Source organism: Monodelphis domestica, chromosome 4 (genome assembly GCF_027887165.1).
Source record: "Monodelphis domestica isolate mMonDom1 chromosome 4, mMonDom1.pri, whole genome shotgun sequence".
NCBI lineage: Eukaryota > Metazoa > Chordata > Mammalia > Didelphimorphia > Didelphidae > Monodelphis > Monodelphis domestica.
In genome coordinates, this window is record NC_077230.1 from 416,311,475 (window position 1) to 416,334,628 (window position 23,154).

The window sequence follows — 23,154 nt, forward strand, 5'->3', positions numbered from 1 at the left end:
AGTCACTTAACCCCCACTGGCAGCCTTTACCGCTCTTCTGCCTTGGTCCAGTCCACAGTAAGGGTTTTTAAAAATCAATAAACAATAACCTTTAAAAAGAGAATACATGGGGTGCGAGGAGGGCGCTTAGGAGGCACCTCCTCCTCGCTTCTCACTGACAGGGGAGGAAACTGAGTCACGGAGGGGGGGAGCCAAGGTAATCACACAGGCAATAAGGGGCTGGGCGAGGATTTGATCCTGGGTTCTGCAGCTGCAAAGCCAGCATTCTTTCTAGCACAGTTTGCTTTGCCTTCAGCTATTCCTCGTTCTGGCTCCCCACCTCCACTCGGACCCCCCTGCTGTCCCTCTAATCTCCCTGTCCCGGCCCCCGGCGGCTCTGCTCCCCAGACACCAGCAAGGAGGGGAGGGTGAGACCTGTCTCTTCCTGCAGAAATCCCCCGGCCTTTGTGGCTAAGCCTGAGCTCAGCAAAGGGGCCGGGACCCTCCCCTCCGACCAGGCTCCCAGACAGATGGGATCTGAGAGGTGCAGACACCCGGGGCCCACGGGGCTTCTGGTGCCCCCCCAGCCCCAGTGCCAGGCCGGGCCAGGCCGCTGACTCAGCAGCAAGGGCCGGTGGCTGGAGGTGAGGATTGGCTTATCGGCTCAGGGCGCCCCAGCTCATCGCCTGAATCCTCTTAATCGCATTGTCAGCTCCCGGCCATGGGGGGAGGGTTGGGCCCGCTCCAGAGCCCCTCCCTCGAGGCCGACCCCCCCCCCCAAGGCTTGGGGGCCAGCCCTGGGGTGGAACGCTCTGGAAGGACCGGAGGCCATTCCATCTGTGCGGAACAGATGCCCAGACAGGGAGACAGACAGCACTACCCCACCCCGGACCTATGCCCCAAAGGGGGACAGAGGGGCGTGGAGGGGAACAGTGGCTCTCCTCCCCTCAAGAGGCTGATCATTCACTTCTTGGGTTGAAAGGAAATTCAGGGCAACTGAGAAGTTCCTCATTTTTCAGCAGGGGAAACTGAGGCCCACAGAGCAGAAGGGACTTGCCCAAGGTCACACAGGTAGCGAGAGACAGAACTGGGATTCAAACTCTGTCCTTCAGACCCCATTGGCCCACACTGGCTCTCCGTGAGGAGAGGAGGGAGCTGAGGGACTCTCTGAAGATGGGGCCGTGCCTTTCCTGCCGATCAGACCAGGGCTAGGCAAGGGCAGGCTCCCCCCTCCCCCGGTCGCCCTCAGACTCGGGGTGCCCGAGGTCAGGGCTACCGGCTTTCCCAGCTCAGCTCAGGGTTGTGTCTGGGCGGCCGGGGCAGGAGCCCCGAGGGGGTGGGCGACCCCTTGATTTCCCCACAGGCTGTGCTGACAAATTTATCCTGTAATGTCCCAAGTAAAAGCCTCATAAAATGTCATTAATGTTCATGACAGTTCATAAAAATGATCAGTTGAGCTGGCAACTCCAAAATGAGATGGAAATAAGTTTAAAGATGTTTTTATTGTAATTCTGCCCCACGATCTGGCCCTTCTGGGGGACATCAATACCCCTGGAGCCCAGCCAGGCCCTCCGGCTCTGGCCACTGACAGGAAGTCCAGCCTGGGTCTACTCCCCATCTCTCCTGCTGCAGCTGGGAGCCGAGGAAGGCATTTGATTCATTCACATACACACTAGGGGCCCAAGTCTCACCCAGACTGGCCACACACCCATAATGCACCCAGAGTTCAAATTCTGCCTCTCAGGATTCCATCTGTGTGACTTTGGGCAAGTCACGTCTTGGGCCTCAGTTTCCCCAATGATCAAATGAGGAGATTAGCTTGCCAGCCTCCAAGATGCGGCACTATTTCTGAGCTCCGATTATCCCCATCCTCTGATTGCTCTCTGTCCCACCTTCTTCTCCACCTTTGTGGAACTAGAAGACCCTCCCCCGTGGCTCCTGGCATGCCTGGAGTACAGGGTCCAGGCGAGGAGGGGGTCCTCCTCGGCAGGGCCTTCCTGGGGGCCTCAGCTCCTCAGGCTGGTCCCGCTGCCCTTCCTCTTCGATGGCGGCTTAGCCTGGGACATCCCCGGCCAACAAGGCCACGGCTATGCCAGCCCTCCCTCCTGGCTCCCCACCTGCCGTGGTTCGGGTAGACTGAACGGGCAAACGAAATCCTATTTCAGCCCAATTGCCAGCCTTGGGTCCATGGCTTTGTTCTACTGGAGATTTGGACCTCCCGATCCAGGGCTGCGGGTTTGGGAGAGGGCAGGAGGCAGCCCTGGGCAGAGCCAAGGCCTGGCGATGGCTGCCTAGGAGACGGGCACCCTCCTTTCGAGCCCATTGGGAGTGGGGTGGCACCACGGTTCCATCAGCCCCACGGGGGCCAGGGCGAGCAATCGAGGAGGGCGCTGAGGGTGAGGAGAGCCAGCCAAAGACAAGGGGAAGAAAGGAAAAGCAGAAAAAAGGCAGAGCTGGAGACTGGCAGGAGCAGGGGCAGGCGGGGAATGGCAGAGCCCCCAGGGACCGAGTGCCACCCCCTCACTTTGCCGGGACACACGACAGAGACCCAGGGAAGCCGAGTGCCCACACGGCAGCAAGCGGACCAGAAATCCTCACCCTACCAGACACCCGGGGCCGGGGGCTACCTGCAAGACGTCTCTCGGAAAGAGATGTTCAGATCCCAGTGAGTGTGTACCCTGGAGAAAGAGAGAGAAGGTCAGTCCTGGCCCCTTCCTCTCGTCTCTCTCCCTCATTTCCCCTTCAAACCCCCCCCTCACTCCCAGGTCGCCTCTGCTTTCTGGTCTCCCTCTCAACGATGCCCTCAGAGGCCCCTAATGCCCATTCAAAAAATGGGTCTTGTTGCTGCTCTATTTTGGGGGCAGAGTGGCATGCCAAGGCACTACGCCACAGTCAGGAAGCCTGAGAAGCCAAGCTGAGAGTCCTCCCCTCCCCTATTCAGTCTCCAGAAAGGGACCCCATGCCTCCCCTGTTCCTGGCATTCGAGGCCTCCATACCATGAACCCAAATTATGAGAAAGACAGTGGACATCTGGGCACTAGAAAAACCATGGTTGGGGCAGTGAGATGACTCAATGGATAGAGTGCCAGGCCTGGAGGCAGGAGGTCCTGGGTTCAAATTTGACCTCAGACACTTTATAGAGTTGGATGACCTGAACAAGTCACTTAATTTCCACTCCCTAGTCTTGTCAATCTTCTGTCTTAGAATTGTTACTGGGAAACGGTTCAGTGGCTCAGTGGATTAAGATCCAGGTCTAGAGTCAGGAGGTCCTGGGTTCAAATCTGGCCTCAGACACTTCCCAGCTGTGTGACCCTGGGCAAGTCACTTAACCCCCATTGCCTAGCCCTTACCACTCTTCTGCCTTGGAACCAATACACAGTATGATTCTAAGGTGGAAAGGGAGGATTTTTTTTAAAGAATTAATTCTAGGACAGAACGTAAGGGTTAAAAAAAAAAAGACTATAAGCTCCCTGAAGGGAGAGATTATTCTGTTTTCACCTCTGATTCTCCAGTGCTTGGCACACTTCCTGACACAGGGCACACTGAATAAATGCTTGTTAATCGATCCATTGATTCCAATCCTAGTCTTGGCTATAGGAGCATAGATCTAGTGATGAAAAGGCTCTCAGAGGCCATCAGACCCAACCCTCTCAACTTAGAGAGGAGGAAACTCAGAAAAGGGAAAGGACTTGGCCAAGAACACAAAGGTACTACTGACCAGCAAAAGCAGCTAGGTGTCAAGGTAGCTAGAGTCTTAGACCTGAAGTCATCCACACTAGAGTTCTAACTCAGCCTCAGATACTTACTGTGTGACCTTGAGCAAGTCATTTAACTTCTATTAGCCTCAGTTTTCTCATATGAAAAATGGGGCTCATAAATAGGTGGCACAGTGGATAGAGCACTGAGCCTGGACTTAGGAAACTCATCTTCTTGAGTTCAAATCTGGCCTCAGACATTTACTAGCTCTATGACCCTGGGCAAGTCACTTCACCTCATTTGCCTCAGTTTCCTCATCTGGAAAATGTTGGAAGGAAGGAGGAACAGGATGATTTCAGAAGGAGCTGGGAAGAGCTACACGAACTGATGCAGAGTGAAATAAGCAGAACCAGGAAAACACTGTATACAGTCACAGCTATATTGTAGAATGATCAACTGTGATATTCTATTCTCAGCAATCCAATGATCTGGGACAACGCTGAGGGGCTTAGGACAGGGAATGCCACCCACCTCCAGAGAAAGCACTGCTGGAGTTGGCTGGATGCAGCTCCTTCCCATCAGTGTGTTTACGGTTTTATTTGGGGTTCTCTTACAACAAGGACCCATACGGACGTGGGTTTGGCATGATGGACAGCCCCTATCAAATTGCTTGTCAGCTCTGGGAGGGAGGAAAGAGGGGAGGAAGGGAGCCGGCTTGGATCTTATCGTTTCAGAAACTGTGTGTTGAAAATGATTACATGTAATTGGGAAAATAAAATATCGTTAAATACAAATAATGCTAAACTCCAAACCTCCCTCCCTTCTACCATAACTATTCTCATGCAAGATTCAAACTCAGGTCCTCGGATGGCCAAATCTAGCCACATCCTTCTGTAGAACTACAATGTCTCTCTTATCCACTGGCCGTATGCCCCAGCCATACGGGGGCTCCTGGGAGGGCTTAGTGTCTCCCACTAAGCCGTAAGTACATGCCCAGCCATGCAAAAGGTCTCAGGAAGTACCCGTGATGAAGAGGCCCATTCATGATCGTTCCATCCATTTCACGGCTACTTAGCTTTCTCTGATGCTAACTTGAGTGTGAGCCAGGGGACCCAGGCACCCGTCCCTTGCTCCACGGATGCAATTCTAGTCTTGGACCAGAAGGGCCCTTAGGAGATCCTCCCATGCCATTTTGTCATTTTATAGAGGAGAAAACTGAGGCCCAGATAAGGGGAATCCACAGGGTGAACCTTGGAGGAGGGAAGGGGGAATCACACGGGTGGGAAAGACTTCCCCATCATAGTCCGAGTAACAAGATGGGAGACTTCAGGGGTCATCGAGTCTACCCTCTCATTCTGTTGTTATTCAGCCGTGTCCAGCTCTTCATGGCCCCATTTGGGGTTTTCTTGATGTGGTTTATCATTTCTTTTTCTAGCTCATTTTATACAGGAAGAAACTGAGGCCAACAGGGTTAAGTGACTTGTTCAGGGTCACACAGCTAATAAGGGTCTGATTTGAACTCAGATCTTCCTGACTCCAGGCCCATCACTCCATCCATTGTGCCCCCAGTGAAGAATGAGCTTGGAAATGGCCTGTGGGTGCCAAGTTATGATACATAAAAATTGAGTAGGGTACATACCACATCTATACACTGAGCTATATTATAGGCATGCTGTTGTTCAATTATATCCAACTGTTTGTGACCCCATTTGGGTTTTTCTTGGTAAAGATACTAGAGTGGTTGGCCATTTCCTTCTCCAGCTCATTTTACAGATGAAGAAACTGAGGCCAAAGGATGAAGTAATTTATTCGGGATCATAAAGCTTTTAAGTGTCTGAGGCTGGATTTGAACTCAAGTCTTCCTGTCTCCTGACCTGGCACTCTAACCCACTGAACCACCTAGCTGTCCTTCCCTCACTTTACAAAGAAGGAAACTGGCACCCAGGATGGAGAGAAGGAAGGGGTATAATCCAGCAGACACTGTGCCAAGAACTTTGCAAATATTATCTCATCCGATTTGGGAAGGGACTTGGTGAAGGTCACACAGACTTAATATGAAAGAGATTAGCCTTGAACCCAGGGCCATGACTTTAACAGCTTAGTGCGACTTTGGACCACCGCCATCGTCACGTGATGTCTCAGGCCCTGGCCCACCTGAGAGGCGAGTACCCTGAAAGGGAGGCTGCCTACAGCTCAAAGTCCCTCCTACACCCTGAATTCCCCAGCCTGAGGGATCCCCAGAGTCTGGCGCAGGGCGGTCCTCTACCTTTTGTTCCAGTCAAATGGTTTAGCATCGGAAGCGAGTGTGATTCCATCAGTGGAAATGATTCTAGAGAAGAGGCAGAACCATCTGCTTTGTCTCTACCCACTCTGAGACCCCCCATTAGAATGGGTATGTGGGGGCTCCCTGAGAATCGAGACTCCCCATACATATATCTAGCCCTTGGCACAGTGGCCTGCAATAGTAGGTGCTTAATGAAACGCTTCATTCATTCATTCATTCATTCATTCATTCATTCATTCATTCATTTTGTACCCAGGCGATACCCCGTCCCCCAAGTGTTCTATGGGACTGACCGCCCCAGATCCCTCGGAAGGGGACCCCAACCTCTACGATGAGGAGATCCCCAGAGAATGGCTCAGGGCTATACTGAGGGGCACCCAGAGAGAAGGCCCCCAAGGTTAGAAGAGGAAAGACCCTCCGAGGGGGAGCCCAAGAGACAGGAGCGACCCTTCTGGTAGGAAGTGTTCTGACAGGTGAGAAGGAGCCAGGAAGGGGCCCTCCCTGCTCCTGGGCTCACAAGGGAGGTGTGATGACAGGGACGGGCACCCCAGGGCCTGGCAGAAGGAACAGCTCCGGCAGGCAGCCCCGTTCTAAGGCTCCTTAGACAAATGAATAGGTAAGAACTAAATTAAACCCTCATTATCTTTGCTTCCTTTCCCTCCACAGGAACTCAGCAAGGGAGCCCATGTCTGGGGGAGGGGGACTGCTTGGAGGAGGAGGCCGGGGAGGAGGAGCTGGTTCTTTCTAGCCATTAATCATTCAATCCTGGCCAGGAACCTCCTGGGGTGGGAGAGCTGGGAGCTGAGAAATGGGGAGTGAAGAGTGCAGGGGGAAGGCAAAGGGAGGCAGGGCCCGATGTCTAGGAAGAGGGGGAGCGTCCCCCCTCCCAGGGGCCTTGTAAAGTGTCCAATAAACTCCACAGCTGGAGGGAAGGCGGAGAGCTCCCTCAGCCTGGCCCCAAACCGCTCCCTCCCTCCCAGATCCTGCCTGGGGCTGTGTGCCCACCTTCACCTTGGCAAGGTGACACTGAGAGGAGCTGCAGAAACTACCAAGAGGCTCTAATGAGTCCTAAGAGAGGACAGGGCCATTATCATTGTCACAGGCTCCAGAGGTAGGAGGGGTCTTTGAGGTCACCTAGGCCACCCCCAGCTCCCCATGGTACAGGGGAGGAAACAGTGGCCCAGGGAGGGAAAGGGAATTACCCAAGGTCACACAGTTATTAAGTGTCAGAGACAGGATTTGAACTCAGGCCCTCTGACCCCCCCCCCACAGTATTCTTTCTGTGGTACCACATTGAATAGCAGAGGCCATCTAGCCCAATCTTTTTATTTTATAGATGAGTAAAATGAGATTGGCCCAGGGAAGGGAAGAGACTTACCTAAGGTCACACAGTGAGTGTCTGGGTTGGGATTTGAACCTAGAGCCCAGTCTCCAGTCTGTATTCCTCTATTATATCAAGCAATGGAGCTGAGGGAAGTGGGGCATGAGGAGGAGGAGAGAGGTGGCCACAGAGAGCTGGAGGAGGGCCAGAGAAGAAGAGCCAGAGTGTGTGCCCTCCTGCCTCCCTCCCTGGCTTCAGGAAGTCCAGCATGCTCAGCCAAGCCCCCCCCCCGGGACACCTGGGGGTCAGGGACTCCCCGAGCTGAGGGGTGGCTCCAGAAGGACATCTTCTCTAACCTCCTGCCTCGCCAGGAGACAAAGGGGTTTGGGATGACCTGGAAAGCTGCTCAAGCCCTTGCTAGCTTACATTACACAGCTGAACTCCAGAATCAGAATGCTGCCCCTCCTCATCTGCCCCATTGGCAGCTCTGGCTTCCTTCGAGGCTCAGCTCAGAAATTATTTGGTTAAATCCAGTGTCAGACACCTACTAGCCGTATGACCCCAGCTGGGCAAGTCACTTCACCTTGCCGGCCTCAGTTTCCTCATCTGTGAAATGAGCTAGAAAAGGAAATGGCCAACCGCTCCAGGATCTTTGCCAAGAAGACCCCAAAAGGGGTCCTGAAGGATCAGACACAACAGAAATGGTTGAACAACAACATGTGCCCGGCAAATATTTCATTAATCCTCTCAACACCTCTGGAAGGGAGATGTTACTATTATTCCCATTTTACGGATGAGAAAGTGAGCCATACAGAGGTTGGAGTGACTTGCCCAGGGTCACACAGTTGTTATGTGCTTAAGGCTAGATTTGCCCTCAGGTCTCCCTGATTCCAAACCCGGCGCTCTATCTACTGCACCCCCCAGTTCCTTCACAAAGCTGAGTGAACAGAGGGTAAATGAGGAAAGCATGGCCCCTGGTCTGGACCTGGTTCAGGGTGGTGTGTGCTTAGGGTTCAGGCCCTTTGGGGCAGAGGTCAGATGCCCCTAACTTGGAAGCCTGGACCTCAACGGCCCAGTGAGTGAGGAATAAAGCAGCTGCTGACCCCTCTGTGCAGCCGCCACACCTTCCCAGCTCTGGGGCTCACCACAAAGAAGCAGGAGGGCTCTAGCCACAGGACAGCCAGCCTTCACTGGGTCTTAAGCACACCTGCTGCCCCCCTGCCCTGCCTGCTTTTCTGCCTTCTCTAACCTGTAGGAAACTGAAGGCAGGAAGGCCCCAAGCGGCCATCTGGTCTACCCCATGACTGCATCCAGAACTCATCAGCCCCCATCAAGGAGCCATCCAGGCTCAGACAGAAGTCCTCCAGAAAACTGAAGGCAGGAAGGCCCAAAGTGGCCATCTGGTCTACCCCATGACTGCATCCAGAACCCATCAACCCCCATCCCCATCAAGGAGCCATCCAGGCTCAGACAGAAGACCTCCAGAAAACTAAGGGCAGGAAGGCCCAAATCAGCCATCTGGTCTACCCCATGACTGCATCCAGAACCCATCAGCCCCCATCCCCATTGAGGAGCCATCCAGGCCTGGATGGAAGATCTCCACAGCCACAGATCTCACCCTCTCCTGCAGCAACTCATTCCCCTTTTAGGTGGCTTTGATTGTTCTGAAGGTTCCTGAAAGGGAGCCTGTCTCTGCCTCACTGAAGTTTCTGCCCTCCTTCAACTGTGCCTCCTCTTACTGTCCAGCCTCCAGTCCTCCACAGGAGGCTGGATGAACCCTCCAGGATAACCACCAGGGGCTCTTCAGGACCCAACAAGGCTCCCTCCCTCCGTCTACACAAGCCAAAGGTGGTTGAAGGCCCAGGTCCTTCTCTGGCCTGCTTGAGGGACTGACCCACAGAGGCTCTGGAGCAACAGCCTCAAACACTGTCCTGGCTTCCCCAAGGGCCCCAAGCACTGAGATCTCATAGAACGGAAAGAGCACACGATTCCGAGTCTGAAGCTCTAAGTTTGAATCTACTTTACTGCTTCCTTTCCTTATCCGTAAAATGGGAAAAGGGGACTAGAAAAAGAGGACCCAGGATCAAATCTTGCCCCTTGCACTTATTTGACTTTGGGCCAGTACTTTAACCTCTCTGGGCCTTCCTTTCCCTCCTTAGGAGTAGGAATAGCTCCATTCCTTGTCTCTGTGTCCTCAGCACTTAGCACAATGCCTAGCATACAGAAGAGGCTTAAAAATGCTTCACATTCTAAGTCTATAACCCTAATAGCCCTCCTTGGGCCTCAGTTTCTTCCTCTGTTATGGCCTTCTAAGTTCCATAGGATGTTTGACTCTGGGGCGACCTGGGTCTGTGTGAAGACTTTTGGCTTCTTCTGACCATCAATCATCCAATTGGGATAGCTAGGTGGTGCCATAGTGTACAGAGTGCCAGTCCTGAAGGCAGGAAGACTTGACATCCTGAGTTCAAATTCTGGGGCAGCTAGGTGGCTCAATGGATGGAGAACCCAGCCTAGAGATTGAGGATTCAAACCTGACCTCCAACACTTTCTAGCTGTGTGACCCTGGACAAGTCACTTCACCCTATTTGCCTCAGTTTCCCCATCTACAAAATGAGTTGCAGAAAGAAATGGCCAACCACTCCGGTATCTTTGCCATGAAAATCCCCAAAGACTGAACAGCAGCAATCGAATCCAATGAACATGTGTACAAAGACTCAGGGAGATAAACCCAGACTCAGTCCTGTAATTCAGTACACACAAGAATGAATGCAAATGCATGAGAAAAGCATGGTGGCTCAACCTGGCCTTTCCTATTTTTTAATTTTTTTTAAACCCTTCCCTTCCATCTTGGAATCAATATTCCAAGGCAGAAGAGTGGTAAGGACTAGGCAATGGGGGTTAAGTGACTTGCCCAGGGTCACACAGCTGGGAAGTATCTGAGGCCAGATTTGAACCCAGGACCTCCCGTCTCTGGGCCTGACTCTCCATCCACTGAGCTATCCAGCTGCCCCCTTTTTCTTAACTTTTTGCACTGGAATATTATTCTGGAATTTAGGTGGCACACGGGAGAGAGCAATGGGTTTAAAGTCCAGAAGACCTGAGTTCAAATCCAGCCTCAGCCAGAGGTTGTGACTTGCCCAGGATCCCACACAGCTAGTCAGATTTGAACTCAGGTCTTCCTGACCCCTTTATCCAGGGGGGCATCTAGTTTCCTCTAAGGTATCACCAGGGCACTGATCCCTGCTCTAGGGCTGCTAATTGTTCTCCTCAGACATCAAAGAGCTATGGTGCTGAGGGGCACGTGGACCAGCAGTCACAGAATCACAGCAGACCTACAGGGTGATCCAGTGTATTGAAGGTTTGCAAAACCCCTTCTGCAGAATCATAAGCTCCCCCAAACATGGTGCCACATGCTACTGTCACCCCCATTTTAAATAAAAGCTCTCACCTTCTGTCTTAGACTGATACTAAGTATTGGTTCCAAGGCAGAAGAGTGGTAAAGGCTAGGCAATGGGGGTCAAGTGACTTGCCCAGGGTCACACAGCTAGGAAGTGTCTGAGACCAGATTTGAACCCAGGACCTCCCATCTCCAGGCCTGGCTCTCTCTCCACTGAGCCGCCCAGCTGGCCTATCACCCCCAGTTTTCAAAGGAGGTTCCAAAACATCAAGTGACTGGCTCAGGGACCACCAGAATCAGGATCTGCGCCTGTGTCTCCCTGCCTCCTCTGTCAGTGCTCAGAGATCATCACATTCCCAAAGTCTGCCAAGAGCTTTAAAGACACTGCATTCCTCTACTCTGGGGAAGGAGTCATGGATGCCAGTCTTCCTTTTATTGGAGACAGAGACTGGAGAATTCAGTGATGCAAAAACCATCCAAATTGGAACCCAGGACTTCCTAGCCGCCAGGTTTGCCAGCACAAGTATGTGACAGGATATGCCTGAGGGCCCAGAAGAAAGAGGATAAATTACTCAAAACCTCTCACCCAAGAGCTCAGAAAAGCAGCTCTTCTCCGAGCCCACTTCCCTGTTTCTCACAAACTCTACAGGAAAGCCCAGACCCCTCCATGTCCTGCCAGAGGCAGGATCCAAGCCTCTTCCTTCCCAAGTCCTACCTTCTCTTCATGATACTGATGTGCAAGTCGTCTTCTTGCTTCACATCTGGCCGGTGCCCATGGGCTGGGCTGCTCCCATCACTGTCGCCATCACTTGCTGAGAAAATCGAACTCAGCTCCTTCTTTGGGATCCTGGTGGGGGGCAGCGGGATCGTCCTCTTTTCAGCCAGACGACCCCGGTTCTAGGAGGGAAGTAGAGAGAGGAGTCAAAACTAAGCTCTTTGTTTCTAGGGCCAGGTTAGAGCTCTATCATTATGTGATCATTGTGCCCCCTAAGAAGGGGGGGCACAGCTATGTGGCTTAATGGGTAGAGCATCAGGTTTAGAGTTGGGAGGACCTAGGTTCAAATCTGGCCTCAGACGCTTCCTAGCTGAGTGACCCTGGGCAAGTCACTTCACTCCCATTGGCTAGCCTGTGTACCACTCTTCTGACTTAGGGCTGATACTTCGTATTGATCTTAAGACAGAAGGTGAGGGTTTAAACAAAAAGGAAAGGAGCAGGACCAAACCCCAATGGCACAATCTCCCACTTGGCTTTGGCATTTCTAATCCCAGAACTTAGCACAGTGCCTGAACCAGAGAAAGCACTTAAATATTTTCATTCATTCTTGTGGGACAATAGAAAAGCCAAGGGTCCCTCCTTCATTGGGGGATTCCATTAGCCCTCAAAGTCTGTGCTCCCATCATTCTCAAATGGTGGTGAGAGGTTCAGGACAAAATAGGAGCAGGGGAGGATTAGCTAAGCTACCTTGCCTAATCTTTTTTTCTTCCTTCCTTCCTTCCTTCCTTCCTTCCTTCATTTTTACTTCCCTCCTTCCTTCCTTTCCTCTCTCCATCTCCCTCTCCTTTCTTTTTCTTTGTTTCTTCTAAACCCATCTTTCCTTCCTTCCTTCCTTCCTTCCTTCCTGCCTTCCTTCCTTCCTTTTTTCCTTCCTTCCTTCCTTCCTTCCTTCCTTCCTTCCTTCCTTCCAAACCCTTATCTTCTGTTTTAGAATCTATACTAAGTATTGGTGCTAAGGCAGGGGAGGGGCAAGGGTTAAGCAGTTAGGAAATGTCTGAGATCAGATTTGAACTCAGGCCCTCTTATCTCAAGGCTTGGCTCTCTAGCCACTGAGTCACCTAGCCAACCTAATCTTGAAATGCTCCACCTTGACTACATCAGGTCTACAGACCAGCTACAACCCTCTCCTCTTTCTAGATTTGGGATTTTTGCCTTATCCTATCTTAGTTCCTTTGCAAAAAGCCTGTTCTGAACTAAGAAGAAAACAGTCCTTTTCCATATCTTGGTCAGGGCCAAGGAGTCAAGGTGCCCCTGGTGACCCCGTATGGTGGTAGCATCAAGGTTGGATCTGTTTCAGAATCTTGGGAGAACCTAGCAGAAATTCTCCAGGCTCGCTCTGGTTGCTGACGCCCCTTCTTCTGTGTTTAATTTCTTTTTATTCTGACCCTCACTCTGCTTCTCTTGATTTTGGCTTCAGTCAACACCTTCTGCCAGGAACCAGTCCACAAGAGCAATCGTTAAAATAACATTCATTCAGGTACCTACTATGTACTAACGCACACTTGGGGCTGGGGACGCCCAAACAAAAAGATTCAGGCATCTACCCTCAAGGAATTTCTCTAACCTGGCCTCCCTCGTTCCTTGGCCCGACTTCCCAGTTCCACAATCAGCCTTTGGAATCAACCTTTGAGGCAATGATGCCAAGGAGGGCCCAGACAGAAAGGCCCCATGGGAATCCAACTCTCCATAGCAGGAGCAAAGAATCAGAAACTAAGTGGACGCCATGGAAGAGGCAAGGGCTAACTACAGGCAGCTGTGCAAGTATAGATGTAAGAGATGACTGTAAGAAACAATGCAAGAGGAGCCTTCAGAGCAGCCAGGGAGGATTTGCTAAACTGATACAAGGCGAGGGAAGTAGAACCAGAGACATAATAGATACAATAACTCTAATGAGGTAAATGCCAGGAAGAGAAACAACAAAACAGCACAGTGTAAATGTCATCTCTGGTCTGGGTGGCAGAGATGAGGCGAAACAATGTATCACCCTGAGATGAAATAATGTGTCACCAACCAGGTATTGCCCTGAAATGAAACAATGTATCGCCAACCATGTATCCCCTCCGGACTTTCAGAGGTGGGGCACTATGGGTGAGCTATGCTGGATATACTATCAGACTCTGTGATGTTGTTTACTTTTGCTAAAATTTTGCTGCCTCCTCCCTTTTCTTTCTTTCTTGTAGCTCATTTTCAGGCCTCCCTGACCTCTTGGGGACCCCATTTCCCCCCTCTCATCGGACTCTTTAAGATTCTGACAGAGACTTCTCCAGCTCATTTAACAGATGAGGAAACTGAGGCGAACAGGGTGAAAGGACACAGCTAGTCAGTCTGAAGCCAGATTTGAACTCAGGAAGGGGAGTGCTCCAGATTCCAGGCCTGGTGCTCTATCCAGTGAACCACATAGCCATCCATAGAGCACACAGCAGGCATTTAATAAATGCTGGCTGACTTAGCAGGAAGGGGAGAAAGGGGGGGATATTTTTGAAAACAAAAGCAATGCAAAAATGGAAGTCAGCAATAACAATCTTAAATATTTTTAAACCCCTTTAGGAATCGCGTGCCCGTGTGCCCAGGTTTTGACCCTGGTCTTCTACGGAGCCTGTTGGTTTTGCCTGGATTCCTGGTACCAGTCTCTTCTGGGGCCTCAAAGGTGGGCTTCTCTGCTTCTCCCAGCTCTCTGCAATTCAGGTCCCCAGAACATTTGTTTTGCTTGACCCCAGAGAACAGAACAAGCCTAATCTGTCTTCCATGCACCGACAGTCCCCTCAAGAGGCCTATGGCAATAGGGAGGGGGTGCCAGAGAGTTAGCAGGGAAGGCACTAGGGAGGAGGGCTGGCACCCACCACCTCTGCCCCTGGATGATAGCTGGCTGTCAGACATGGGCACAAAGGATGGGAGAGTCCTCTGGTGAACTGCAGGGCAAACTATGAAATCTCTGAGAAAACGTTTCTCAGCTGCCATGCCACGCTGGGTACCATCTAGCACGTGTGGGACTTTTGTGGCTTATGGCATGCGCATGGTTGCTGCGACACATGTGGCATGTGGCACAGGCCTCAGTTTCCTCGTGGGGGTAATAGCAGCATCCAGCTCCCAGGGTTGGTTTGAGGACCAAACGAGCTGAGCCATGCTTCTAAAGAACTCTGCATACTTTAAATGGTCATATGTAGTGGGAATGCTCATGATGTTCCGCATGGTGACATGTGGCTTTGGATGTGTAGACGTGATGCATGTGTGGGCTGCGGCATGTATGTGTGACAGAGTGAGTCCCTTGGGCACGGCTGGGTTCTGTGAGCCACCAGGAAACCCCTACCCCGGGGCTAGGCCGTTGCTGGCTCACTGCCCCGTCTCTGCTAGTTACACTGGAAGAAAAGTTATCGATCATTATGTGGTGGCATGGGGGGGGCCATCCCTCTGACTTATTTAATAATGGCTGGCTGGGGCCTCCAAATGCCTAATTCCCTCCCATCTCCTTCAATCACTGCCTCTCCAGCCCCGCCTGGTCTGCCCCCCACGGCCTCGGCCACTGGCCTCCTAGGCCCCAGCTCTAGCTCCCTCATCTCCCGTCACCAGGGCAACGCAGCCCCTCACATCCATCTGGGAGGCGGCAGGAAGGAGAAGGCGGGAGGTTCTGAACCTGGGGGGCGGGGGGCTGGAGCACTAAGAAAGCCAGGCTGGGCACTGGATAGGCTGAATTGGGTTGGGGGAAGAAGAAAAGGGGGAGAGGGGGAGGAGGAGAGAAACAGAGAGAGGGGGAGAGGAGGAAGGAAGGAAGGAAGGAACGAAGGAAGGAAGGAAGGAAGGAAGGAAGGAAGGAAGGGAGGGAGAGAGAGGAGAGGAGACAGAAACAGAGAAAAAAGGAGGAAGGGAGGAAGGGGGGAGAGAGAGAGAAAGGGAGGAAGGGAGGGAGAGAGAGAGAAGGAGGGAGAGGAGACAGAGACAGACAGAGAGAAAAGGAGGAAAGGAGGGGGAGAGAGAGGAGGGAGAGGAGAGGAGACAGAGACAGACAGAGAGAAAAGGAAGAAGGGAGAGAGGAGAAGAGAAGGGGCAGAGAGCAGAGAGGGGAGGAGAGAAACAGAGAGAGAGGGAGAGGAGGAGGAAGGGAGGGAGGGAAAGAGAGAAGGAGGGAGAGGAGAGGAGACAGAGACAGACAGAGAGAAAAGGAAGAAGGGAGGGAAAGAGGAGAAGAGAAGGGGCAGAGAGCAGAGAGGGGAGGAGAAAAACAGAGAGAGAGGGAGAGGAGAAGGAAGGGAGGGAGGGAAAGAGAGAAGGAGGGAGAGGAGATGAGACAGACAGACAGAGAGAAAAGGAAGAAGGGAGGGAGAGAGGAGAAGAGAAGGGGCAGAGAGCAGAGAGGGGAGGAGAGAAACAGAGAGAGAGGGAGAGGAGAAGGAAGGGAGGGAGGGAAAGAGAGAAGGAGGGAGAGGAGATGAGACAGACAGACAGAGAGAAAAGGAAGAAGGGAGGGAGAGAGGAGAAGAGAAGGGGCAGAGAGCAGAGAGGGGAGGAGAGAAACAGAGAGAGGGAGAGGAGGAGGAAGGAAGGGAGGGAAGGAGAGAGAGAAGGAGGGAGAAGAAAGGAGACAGAGACAGAAAGGGAGAAAGGGAGGGAAAGAGAGAGAGAGAAGGAGGGAGAGGAGACAGTCAGAGAGAAGGAAGGAGAGGAGAGGACACAGAGAGAAAAGAGGGGGAGAGAGAGAGAGGGAGGAGAAGAGAAGGGGCAGTGAGCAGGGAGGGGAGGAGAGAAACAGAGGGAGGAGAGAAGGAGGAAGGGAGGGAGGGAGACAGAGAAAGAGGGAGAGGAGAGGAGACAGACAGGAGAGAGAGGGAGAAGAGAAGGGGCAGAGAGCAGGGAGGGAAAGAGAGAAAAAGCTACAGAGAGAGAAAAACAAGGTCAGAGAGAGGAAAACAGATTGAACAGAGAGGGGGGACAGAAACAGAAAAAGTCAAGGAAAGACAGACAGACAAAGAGAGACAGATGGACAAGAAGGGAGGGAGAGCCAGAGGGAGACTGGAGATGAGCAGGTTGGGTCTGGCTGCTCCAAGCAGGGGCCCAGAATCCCCCACTGCAGCTACACAACTGTTCACACAAAGGCCTCCCTCCAGCCAGCCCAGGCTCCCTGAGCCCTAGAGGCAGTCCCACCACCTGGCCAAGACCCCACCCCCAAAACAGCAGGAACAACCTGGCTCCCTCCCCCTCCCCCCACCCGGAGGGGAGGGCTGGGCAGACAGCAGGGTCACTGCAGGGGGTGGGAGAGCATGTGCTGTCTTGCTCACAGGCTCAATCTCACAGCTCCAAGTGCAGACACAGTCTCTCACACATAATAAGAGCTTGTATTAAGGCTTAAAGACTTGCAAAATGCCTCAGACACAGCATCCCCAAGCAATCCTCACCATAGCCCTAGGACCTATGTAGGCACAACAGGAATTATTATTCCCATTTTGCAGATGAAGAAGCAGACTGAAAGTTAAAATGACTGGCCCAGGATCACACAGTTCTGGGTTTCTGAGGCAGAACCAGAGCCTATTACCACTGCTTCAAAAGCATCAAGATACAAATGTGCTTTAGAATTTGAACACATAGACACACAAAGGCCTAGACACACACACAGCCCCAGCCTCAGGTGTGCACAAACACATGCTTACACATACAAAGACACAGTCCATGGTACAGAAAGTCTACACTTCTTCAGGCTCTGTCAGATATAACGGCATGAGCTGATGGCTCTGGTGTGTTGGAGAACGAGGTTTTCTGGGGAGGAGATGGTGCCCAAGGCTGAAGTCTGTCTCCCCTGGTTCATCACGCTCGCCTTCCTTCCTCAAGTCCACACTGACAGTGCTAAGTATTGACCTAGACACAGCATGCCAAGTGCCAGCCTCCCTGGCATTCACAAAGAAAGCCTCGCCATGTCTTTGTGGACACGGGCCCTTCCCATCATGCACTTCCCCTCTCCAGCACTTAGACCTTTCATTCCTCTCTGGGCTACACCAGGCTTTCAGACTAGCTTGGGATGGAGAGCAGGGGCTAGGACAGACACATGCAGCTTATTTCCAACTGTTTTGATGAAAATAAAGTTGTGCGTATTTTTAAAGAGACGCAGAGAAAAAGAAACAGAAACGAGGGGGAAATAAAAGTGGTTGAGAGGCCTCTTCCCTGGCCAGGGCCTGGGCTTGGAGCTCAGAGCCAGCTCAGCCTCTGGGCAATGATGCACTCATGTAGGGGAGGGGGGCGGGGGACACTGACAACCGAGTCTGAGTCCAGACATCTGCATCCTCTCCCTCACCTCCCCTCAGTGGAACAAGTGGAGGGCGGGTAGGCAGGCGGATGGAGATGAGATGACGGGTAATTTCCATGCAGCTCATTAATTACCAGCAGAGGGGGTCCCTCTGGGCAACAGGGACAGCAAGTATAGCCATGTCTGCTGCTGGGGGGCAGGGAGGAAGCAGAGGATCCCTCCAATTACCGAGGAAGGGTGGGGCAGTGGGAGATTCCAGTGGAGACTCCGGCCCTAGCCCCCAACCCCTGGCATGGCACAAAGACCCCCCACTCCACTTTCTACCATCAACAGGTACTCAGTTGAGACAGCTGTTTTATTATACAAGAGAGGAAACTGAGGCCTCCCTGGCTCTCAACCCTGGACAACAGTCACCTCATTCTTTCCATGACCTACAAAACCCAACCCAGCTTTTGGATGTATACCATGGGTGTGCTTGTCCTTCAGATATGGGAAGTCTGGGGCATTTCTCTAGGGTTCGATGGAGAAGAGGAGGGAATGGGTTCAAAATCTGCCTTTGAATGTGATCCCTTGCCTGACCTCAAGCAAACCACACCCCCAGCCTCAGTTTCTCTATCTGTGAAATGACCAGCTGGCTGGCCAAGATGGCCTCTAGAATACCTCCCAGTTCTAGGCATAAATAAGCACATGAATGTGCATGCATTCCCAGGAGTGGTGAGAGAGTCACTGGCACAGGACTTGAAGTCCTTGCCCTGGGAAGGGTACAAGGGTAAGATCTCTTGATCTCTGGCAGGCCTTGCAACCTAGGCAGCTGGCCCTCGGCATTGCGGCAGTCTCAGGCTTCAGTGATGCCACAGAGCACAGCCCAGGGCTGAGGGCCACTCTTCCCTGGACTGGCCAAAGGCAGGAGCACTGGGCCAGGAGCCAGGGGGTCTGCGTCCAGCCCCAGCTCCATTGCTGATGGGGAGCTGAAAAGGCCCCTGGAAATCACCCAGTCCAACCCCCTGCGGCTTATGGAAAAGGAGCAGCTTGGATCTGTCCAAGGTCACAGGTGAGAGGGATTCAAACCCAGGTCCCTCACTAGGAAATCCAGTTTCCACACTGGCACTATGACTTGGCACGGGGGCAGGGATGGCGGGAAGGGATCCCTGCTTCTTTTGGTGCCTCGGAGTTACCTTCTGAGAACCGTGAGAGGAAACCCCATGTGGGTGCCACCAGAAGTCAGGAAGGTGAATCAGACTCAGATTGGCAGGTCTGTGGTGTGGTAGGAGGCAGTGGGGCCCCTGTGGTGACACTCATGGTCACGAGGGGAGGGGTGGCCACAAAGCTGAGTGCTAGGATGCCCCCCCCCCCCAGCTCCCAGGAGAGCCTCCCTGCAGGGATGGTGAGATGGATTTCACATTTACTGAAGCCACTCCTATGGAGACATTGAGATAGAGGAAAGGGGGAACCTCGACTGGGAAAGGGGGGAAGGGAACGTGGGGGGAAACTGGGCTTCCTCCCACCCCAACAGGAAACGTGGGTGGGGAGCTCCCAGGAGGCCCTGGGGCAGCTGCATTGAGAGGGGAGGAGGGCCTGAAAGGGAAGAACAGGAGGGCCCCCTGGTCCTGACTGACTCTGGCCAAAGTGCCCCCCCCATTCCTAACCCTTCTCCTCGGAACTCTGGCCTCCATCCCTAATCAGATTGTCTCAGAAACCCAGTGTACAGTCCATAGCAGGGGACGCTGACTTCAAGCATGCTAAGCATGTGTGTACTTTTCTACATGTGACAGCATCTGTACTATACCCATTTCTCAGCTTTCTCACCCCCATCACAGGGAGAAATCACCCAATTCAGGTAAAATGACTGTCTCAAGGTCACTTAGCTTGATACTCCCCTATTTGACATTGGGGAAGTCGATTTGCTTCCCCAGGCCTCAGTTTCCTGTTCTGACTTTTAGGGGTTGGATTAGATGGCCTCTGAGGGGACCTCCCAGCTTTAAAGCCATGCTCCTATGGCCCCTTTCCAGCTCTCAGAGGTCTGCTGGGTGATGCACCCTTGCCTTGGCCTCATGCACCCATACTCTGTGGCTGCCAGGTTCCAGAGGCCAGTGCCCCAGACTCTGTGCCTCGTCCCTGGCCTTGCCAGGGAGCTAGAGCTCACATGCCAACCATCTAAAACACCCAAGGGCCCTGCTTTCTCCTGAGGCAGATGCCCAGGCCCTCACACATCACGGATGCACAGCTTCTACCGCAGACATCCAGATGGGGAGGCATTGCCGTCAGAGGTACCAGATGCCCAGGCCTGGGCACTGCCTTTTGGAGGCCCTGCCCCCACACACAACGGATGGCACAGCTGAGAGTGGGGCTGAGTGCGTCAGGCAGGCAGTCCTACTATACACATCTTGGACGCCTGGGCATCCTGCCCTCAGAAGTCATGGAGGAGGACGGTGGTCCAGCCTCTCGTACCTCTGCAGATGCCCTCCCATACCATGCATTCTTGGGTGCTCTGCCCTCACACACCCAGGCAGGAGTCTCTGACCTCACTAGAACCCGATGCCTGTCGTCCTTCTCTCATAGCCCAACTCTGCCCAGATCGGGGTGCCTGCCTTGCCTGTCTCCTATCTTCCTGAACCTCAGAGGGTCACAGGGGCCCAGGAGGGCCCCCCCACTACAGAGGTCCAGCCTGGGGCCGCAGCACTCACTCGCACACCAAAGCTCTGAGGAAGCACTGACCCTACAAGTGGCCTTCCCAACACCCTCTGGGGCCAGAGGAAGAAGGGCTAGATGCCTGGCGAGGCTGCATTCTGGATCTGTGCCCCCGGAAGCAGGCAGTCTGGAGAGGGTGCCCTTCCAGGAACCTGGTTCCCTACAGCAAGCCTGAGGACACCCAACTGGTAACGTGGTCCCAGGGCTGCTGTCTGTCCCTATCACCCTCAGAGGAGGAGGCCCCATGCTGGCTGGGTGACTCTGGGGGAGTCCTTTCCCCTGATCTGTGCCTGCCTTTGTTTCCCCATTTTGAAGCTGGGCAGAGGAGAAGGAAAAGGAGTGAGGCCAGCGGAGACTCCTGCATCCCCGTGGGAAAGGTTTTCAGAGGGCCGGCCTCCTCCAACTCTAGGCAGAAACAAGAGGGGAAGGGGGGGGGGGCACTGACTGAGCTGTGTGCCCTTGGGCAGGGGCTCTCGGCCTTTCATCCCGCATTCCCGGAGCAGGTGGACCCCAGAAGCTTACCACTGGCGAGGAAATTCGACAGCCTGCGCAGTCACAGATGGGAGGGTGGACCTGCAAGATGCCTTTGGACATAAGGGTCTTCAGGCTCTTCCCTGGAGGCAAGCAGGAGAGAGGAGAGAGGGGAGGGGGAAGGTGAGACCAGGAGGCAGGCAAGAGGCGCGCCCCCCTCCCCCCCCCACGGGGAGCCGCCGCCGCAGTAGCGGGCAGCGTGTCTCCCGTGTACCTCGCAAACGTGGCAAAGACATGCAGAAACTCACTCCGGGACACACAGGAGGCCCCACCGCGGCTAACCAGCCACAGATGCGCACCCCAACCCCCCCCCCCCAGCCTGCGCGTGCACACGCAAGCTCCAAGCGGGCCCAGATGTGCACACACACACACACACACACACACACGGAGCCGGGCACACCCCAGAGGAGGTGAGAACGTGCCCAGATGCACCCCCGCCCAGCAGCGGGCACGGACCACACAGGCTCGGCCAGCCCCACAAGATGGAAAGGCTGCGCTCAGACCTCCTGCGCCTGGCACAGACCACACACACACGCACACACACTTGCATTCTAGGCTCGCAGCCCGCCGAGCCAATCCCCAGCACCCACACATCCCCCCGCCCCATGCGGAGGGACCCAGCACCCAGAGACACAGACCCTCCCGCGCACCCAGGCCAACTTTCGGGCTAGAATGAGGCGGCCCGGCCTCGCCCCCGCCCCTGCCTCTTGGCCCCGAGCCCCAGGGCTGGTGCGGTGCCGACCCCCGCCCCGCCCTCCCGGGCCGCCCCGCCCCGCCCTAGTCCCGGCTGGCCCCAGCCGCTCCGCAGCCCGGCCGGAGACAGCTGAAACGTAAGCCCACAGCGCACCCGCCCGCCAGCCTCCAATCCCCAACGCACAGCCGCCTCCCAGCGGGGCTTCCCGGGGGAACCCAGGAGGCCAGCCCGCGGGCAGCTAGGCTGCCAGGAGGTGGAAGAGCTCTGCAGCGAAGCGGCTCCCGCCCCCGCCCCGGCCCCTGCGGGCTCCTGCCCGGGGCTGCCCCTCCTGCCTGCTTAGCTAATGAGCTGTCAAGCCTGCCGCCCCCAGCGCCCCGCCGGCTCCTCCACCGCCTCCGCCTCCGCCTCCGCGCCGCCCGCCGGGGGCCGCCCTCTCCCGCTTCTCAGAGGGGGCTAAAGAGGGGGGGCCGCCTCTGCTCCCCATCCCCCGGCTCTAGTCCCGAAAGGCACCCCCTTCCCCATCTTGCAGGATGGCGTCTCCCCCTACCAAGCCAAGCCGGCAGCACCCCCCCCTGCAACTTTCTAACTCAGCCTCCCTCGACCCTTAGAGCCCGCACTCACTGGGTCGGGTAGATGGAGGCCGGCCTCCCTGGGCCCCCCAAGTCGGCGCACCCTGGCCGGCTCCCCAGACTGCCTCAGCTGCCGCTCCCCGATCCGGCTCCGGTTCTGGCCGCCCACACTATGCTCCGGGAAACCCCGCGCGCTCTCAGCTCTCACAAGCCGCCGCCCCCCCCCCGTTCCCCCCCCCCCCCCGCCCCGCTCTCCCAGCTGCTGCCGCCTGTCCCCTCCCCGCAGCGCGCGCTCGCTCACACACACACACACACACAGAGGCGCACACGCATAAGCGCGCACGGCCTCATCCACAGAGAAACAAACAAACCAACGGCCAGGCTGTCTACAAACACGTCCACCGAGTCACTCCCCGGCGCGCAGACCCCCACAGGGAGCCTCACTCACCCTGAAGCGCACGCACGCACTCGCACACACACAGACACACTTCCAGTCCTGGACACCCCCACTGGCACTGGCCCAGCCCCAGGCCTACAAGCACTAAAGCGCCCCCCCCCCCTCCCGCCCCGCATCCCCTGGCCATCCTTTCCCTCCAGAAGCTGGGAGCTGAGGCTGGCGCGATGGTCCGCAGCCCTCACTGCTCCCCTCCTCTGCCAGCCGAGCCCAGAGTTCTCCCAAAGTTTAGGAGGGGCGGGGGCGGGGGTGGCTAACGGGGTAGAGAAGGGAACCTCGGAGACAGGGAGAGCAGTCTGTCCTTCCGCCTGCATCCTTCGCCCTCGGCCCACCCCGATGCCTGGCAGGCACGGGTTGTGTGAATGTAGATGGGAGATGGGCATGTCTCGGGGTGGGGAGAGGGGGTGGAGAAAGGAGGGTGTAACCCAAGGCTGGGGTGGGGTCCGGCAGCGCCCCCTTGGGGGCAGGCTGGGCTTCGGGGCCGCCGCCGGGCCTCGGTCAGGGCGCCCCCATTAGACTGGGCAGGAGAGATGGCAG

At 54.7% G+C, this 23,154-nt stretch overlaps 1 protein-coding gene across 5 annotated transcripts in view; it reads right to left on the reverse strand.

The window, feature by feature from the left end:
- The window catches only part of SAMD11 (sterile alpha motif domain containing 11), a 40,716-nt gene that overhangs the window by 16,856 nt on the left and 706 nt on the right, over nucleotides 1–23,154 (reverse strand). For 2 of the 5 annotated variants that reach the window (XM_056796065.1, XM_056796064.1), the window contains exons 2-4: nucleotides 20,892–20,983; nucleotides 11,393–11,574; nucleotides 2,607–2,657 (exon numbers count right to left, since the gene is read on the reverse strand). In XM_056796065.1, the coding sequence (XP_056652043.1) occupies nucleotides 2,607–2,657; nucleotides 11,393–11,574; nucleotides 20,892–20,983 (325 nt within the window). Of the gene's footprint in view, nucleotides 1–2,606; nucleotides 2,658–11,392; nucleotides 11,575–20,891; nucleotides 20,984–22,215; nucleotides 22,341–22,892; nucleotides 23,113–23,154 lie in introns of those variants that run through there. The other 3 variants (XM_056796067.1, XM_056796068.1, XM_056796066.1) reach the window with 3 other exon arrangements.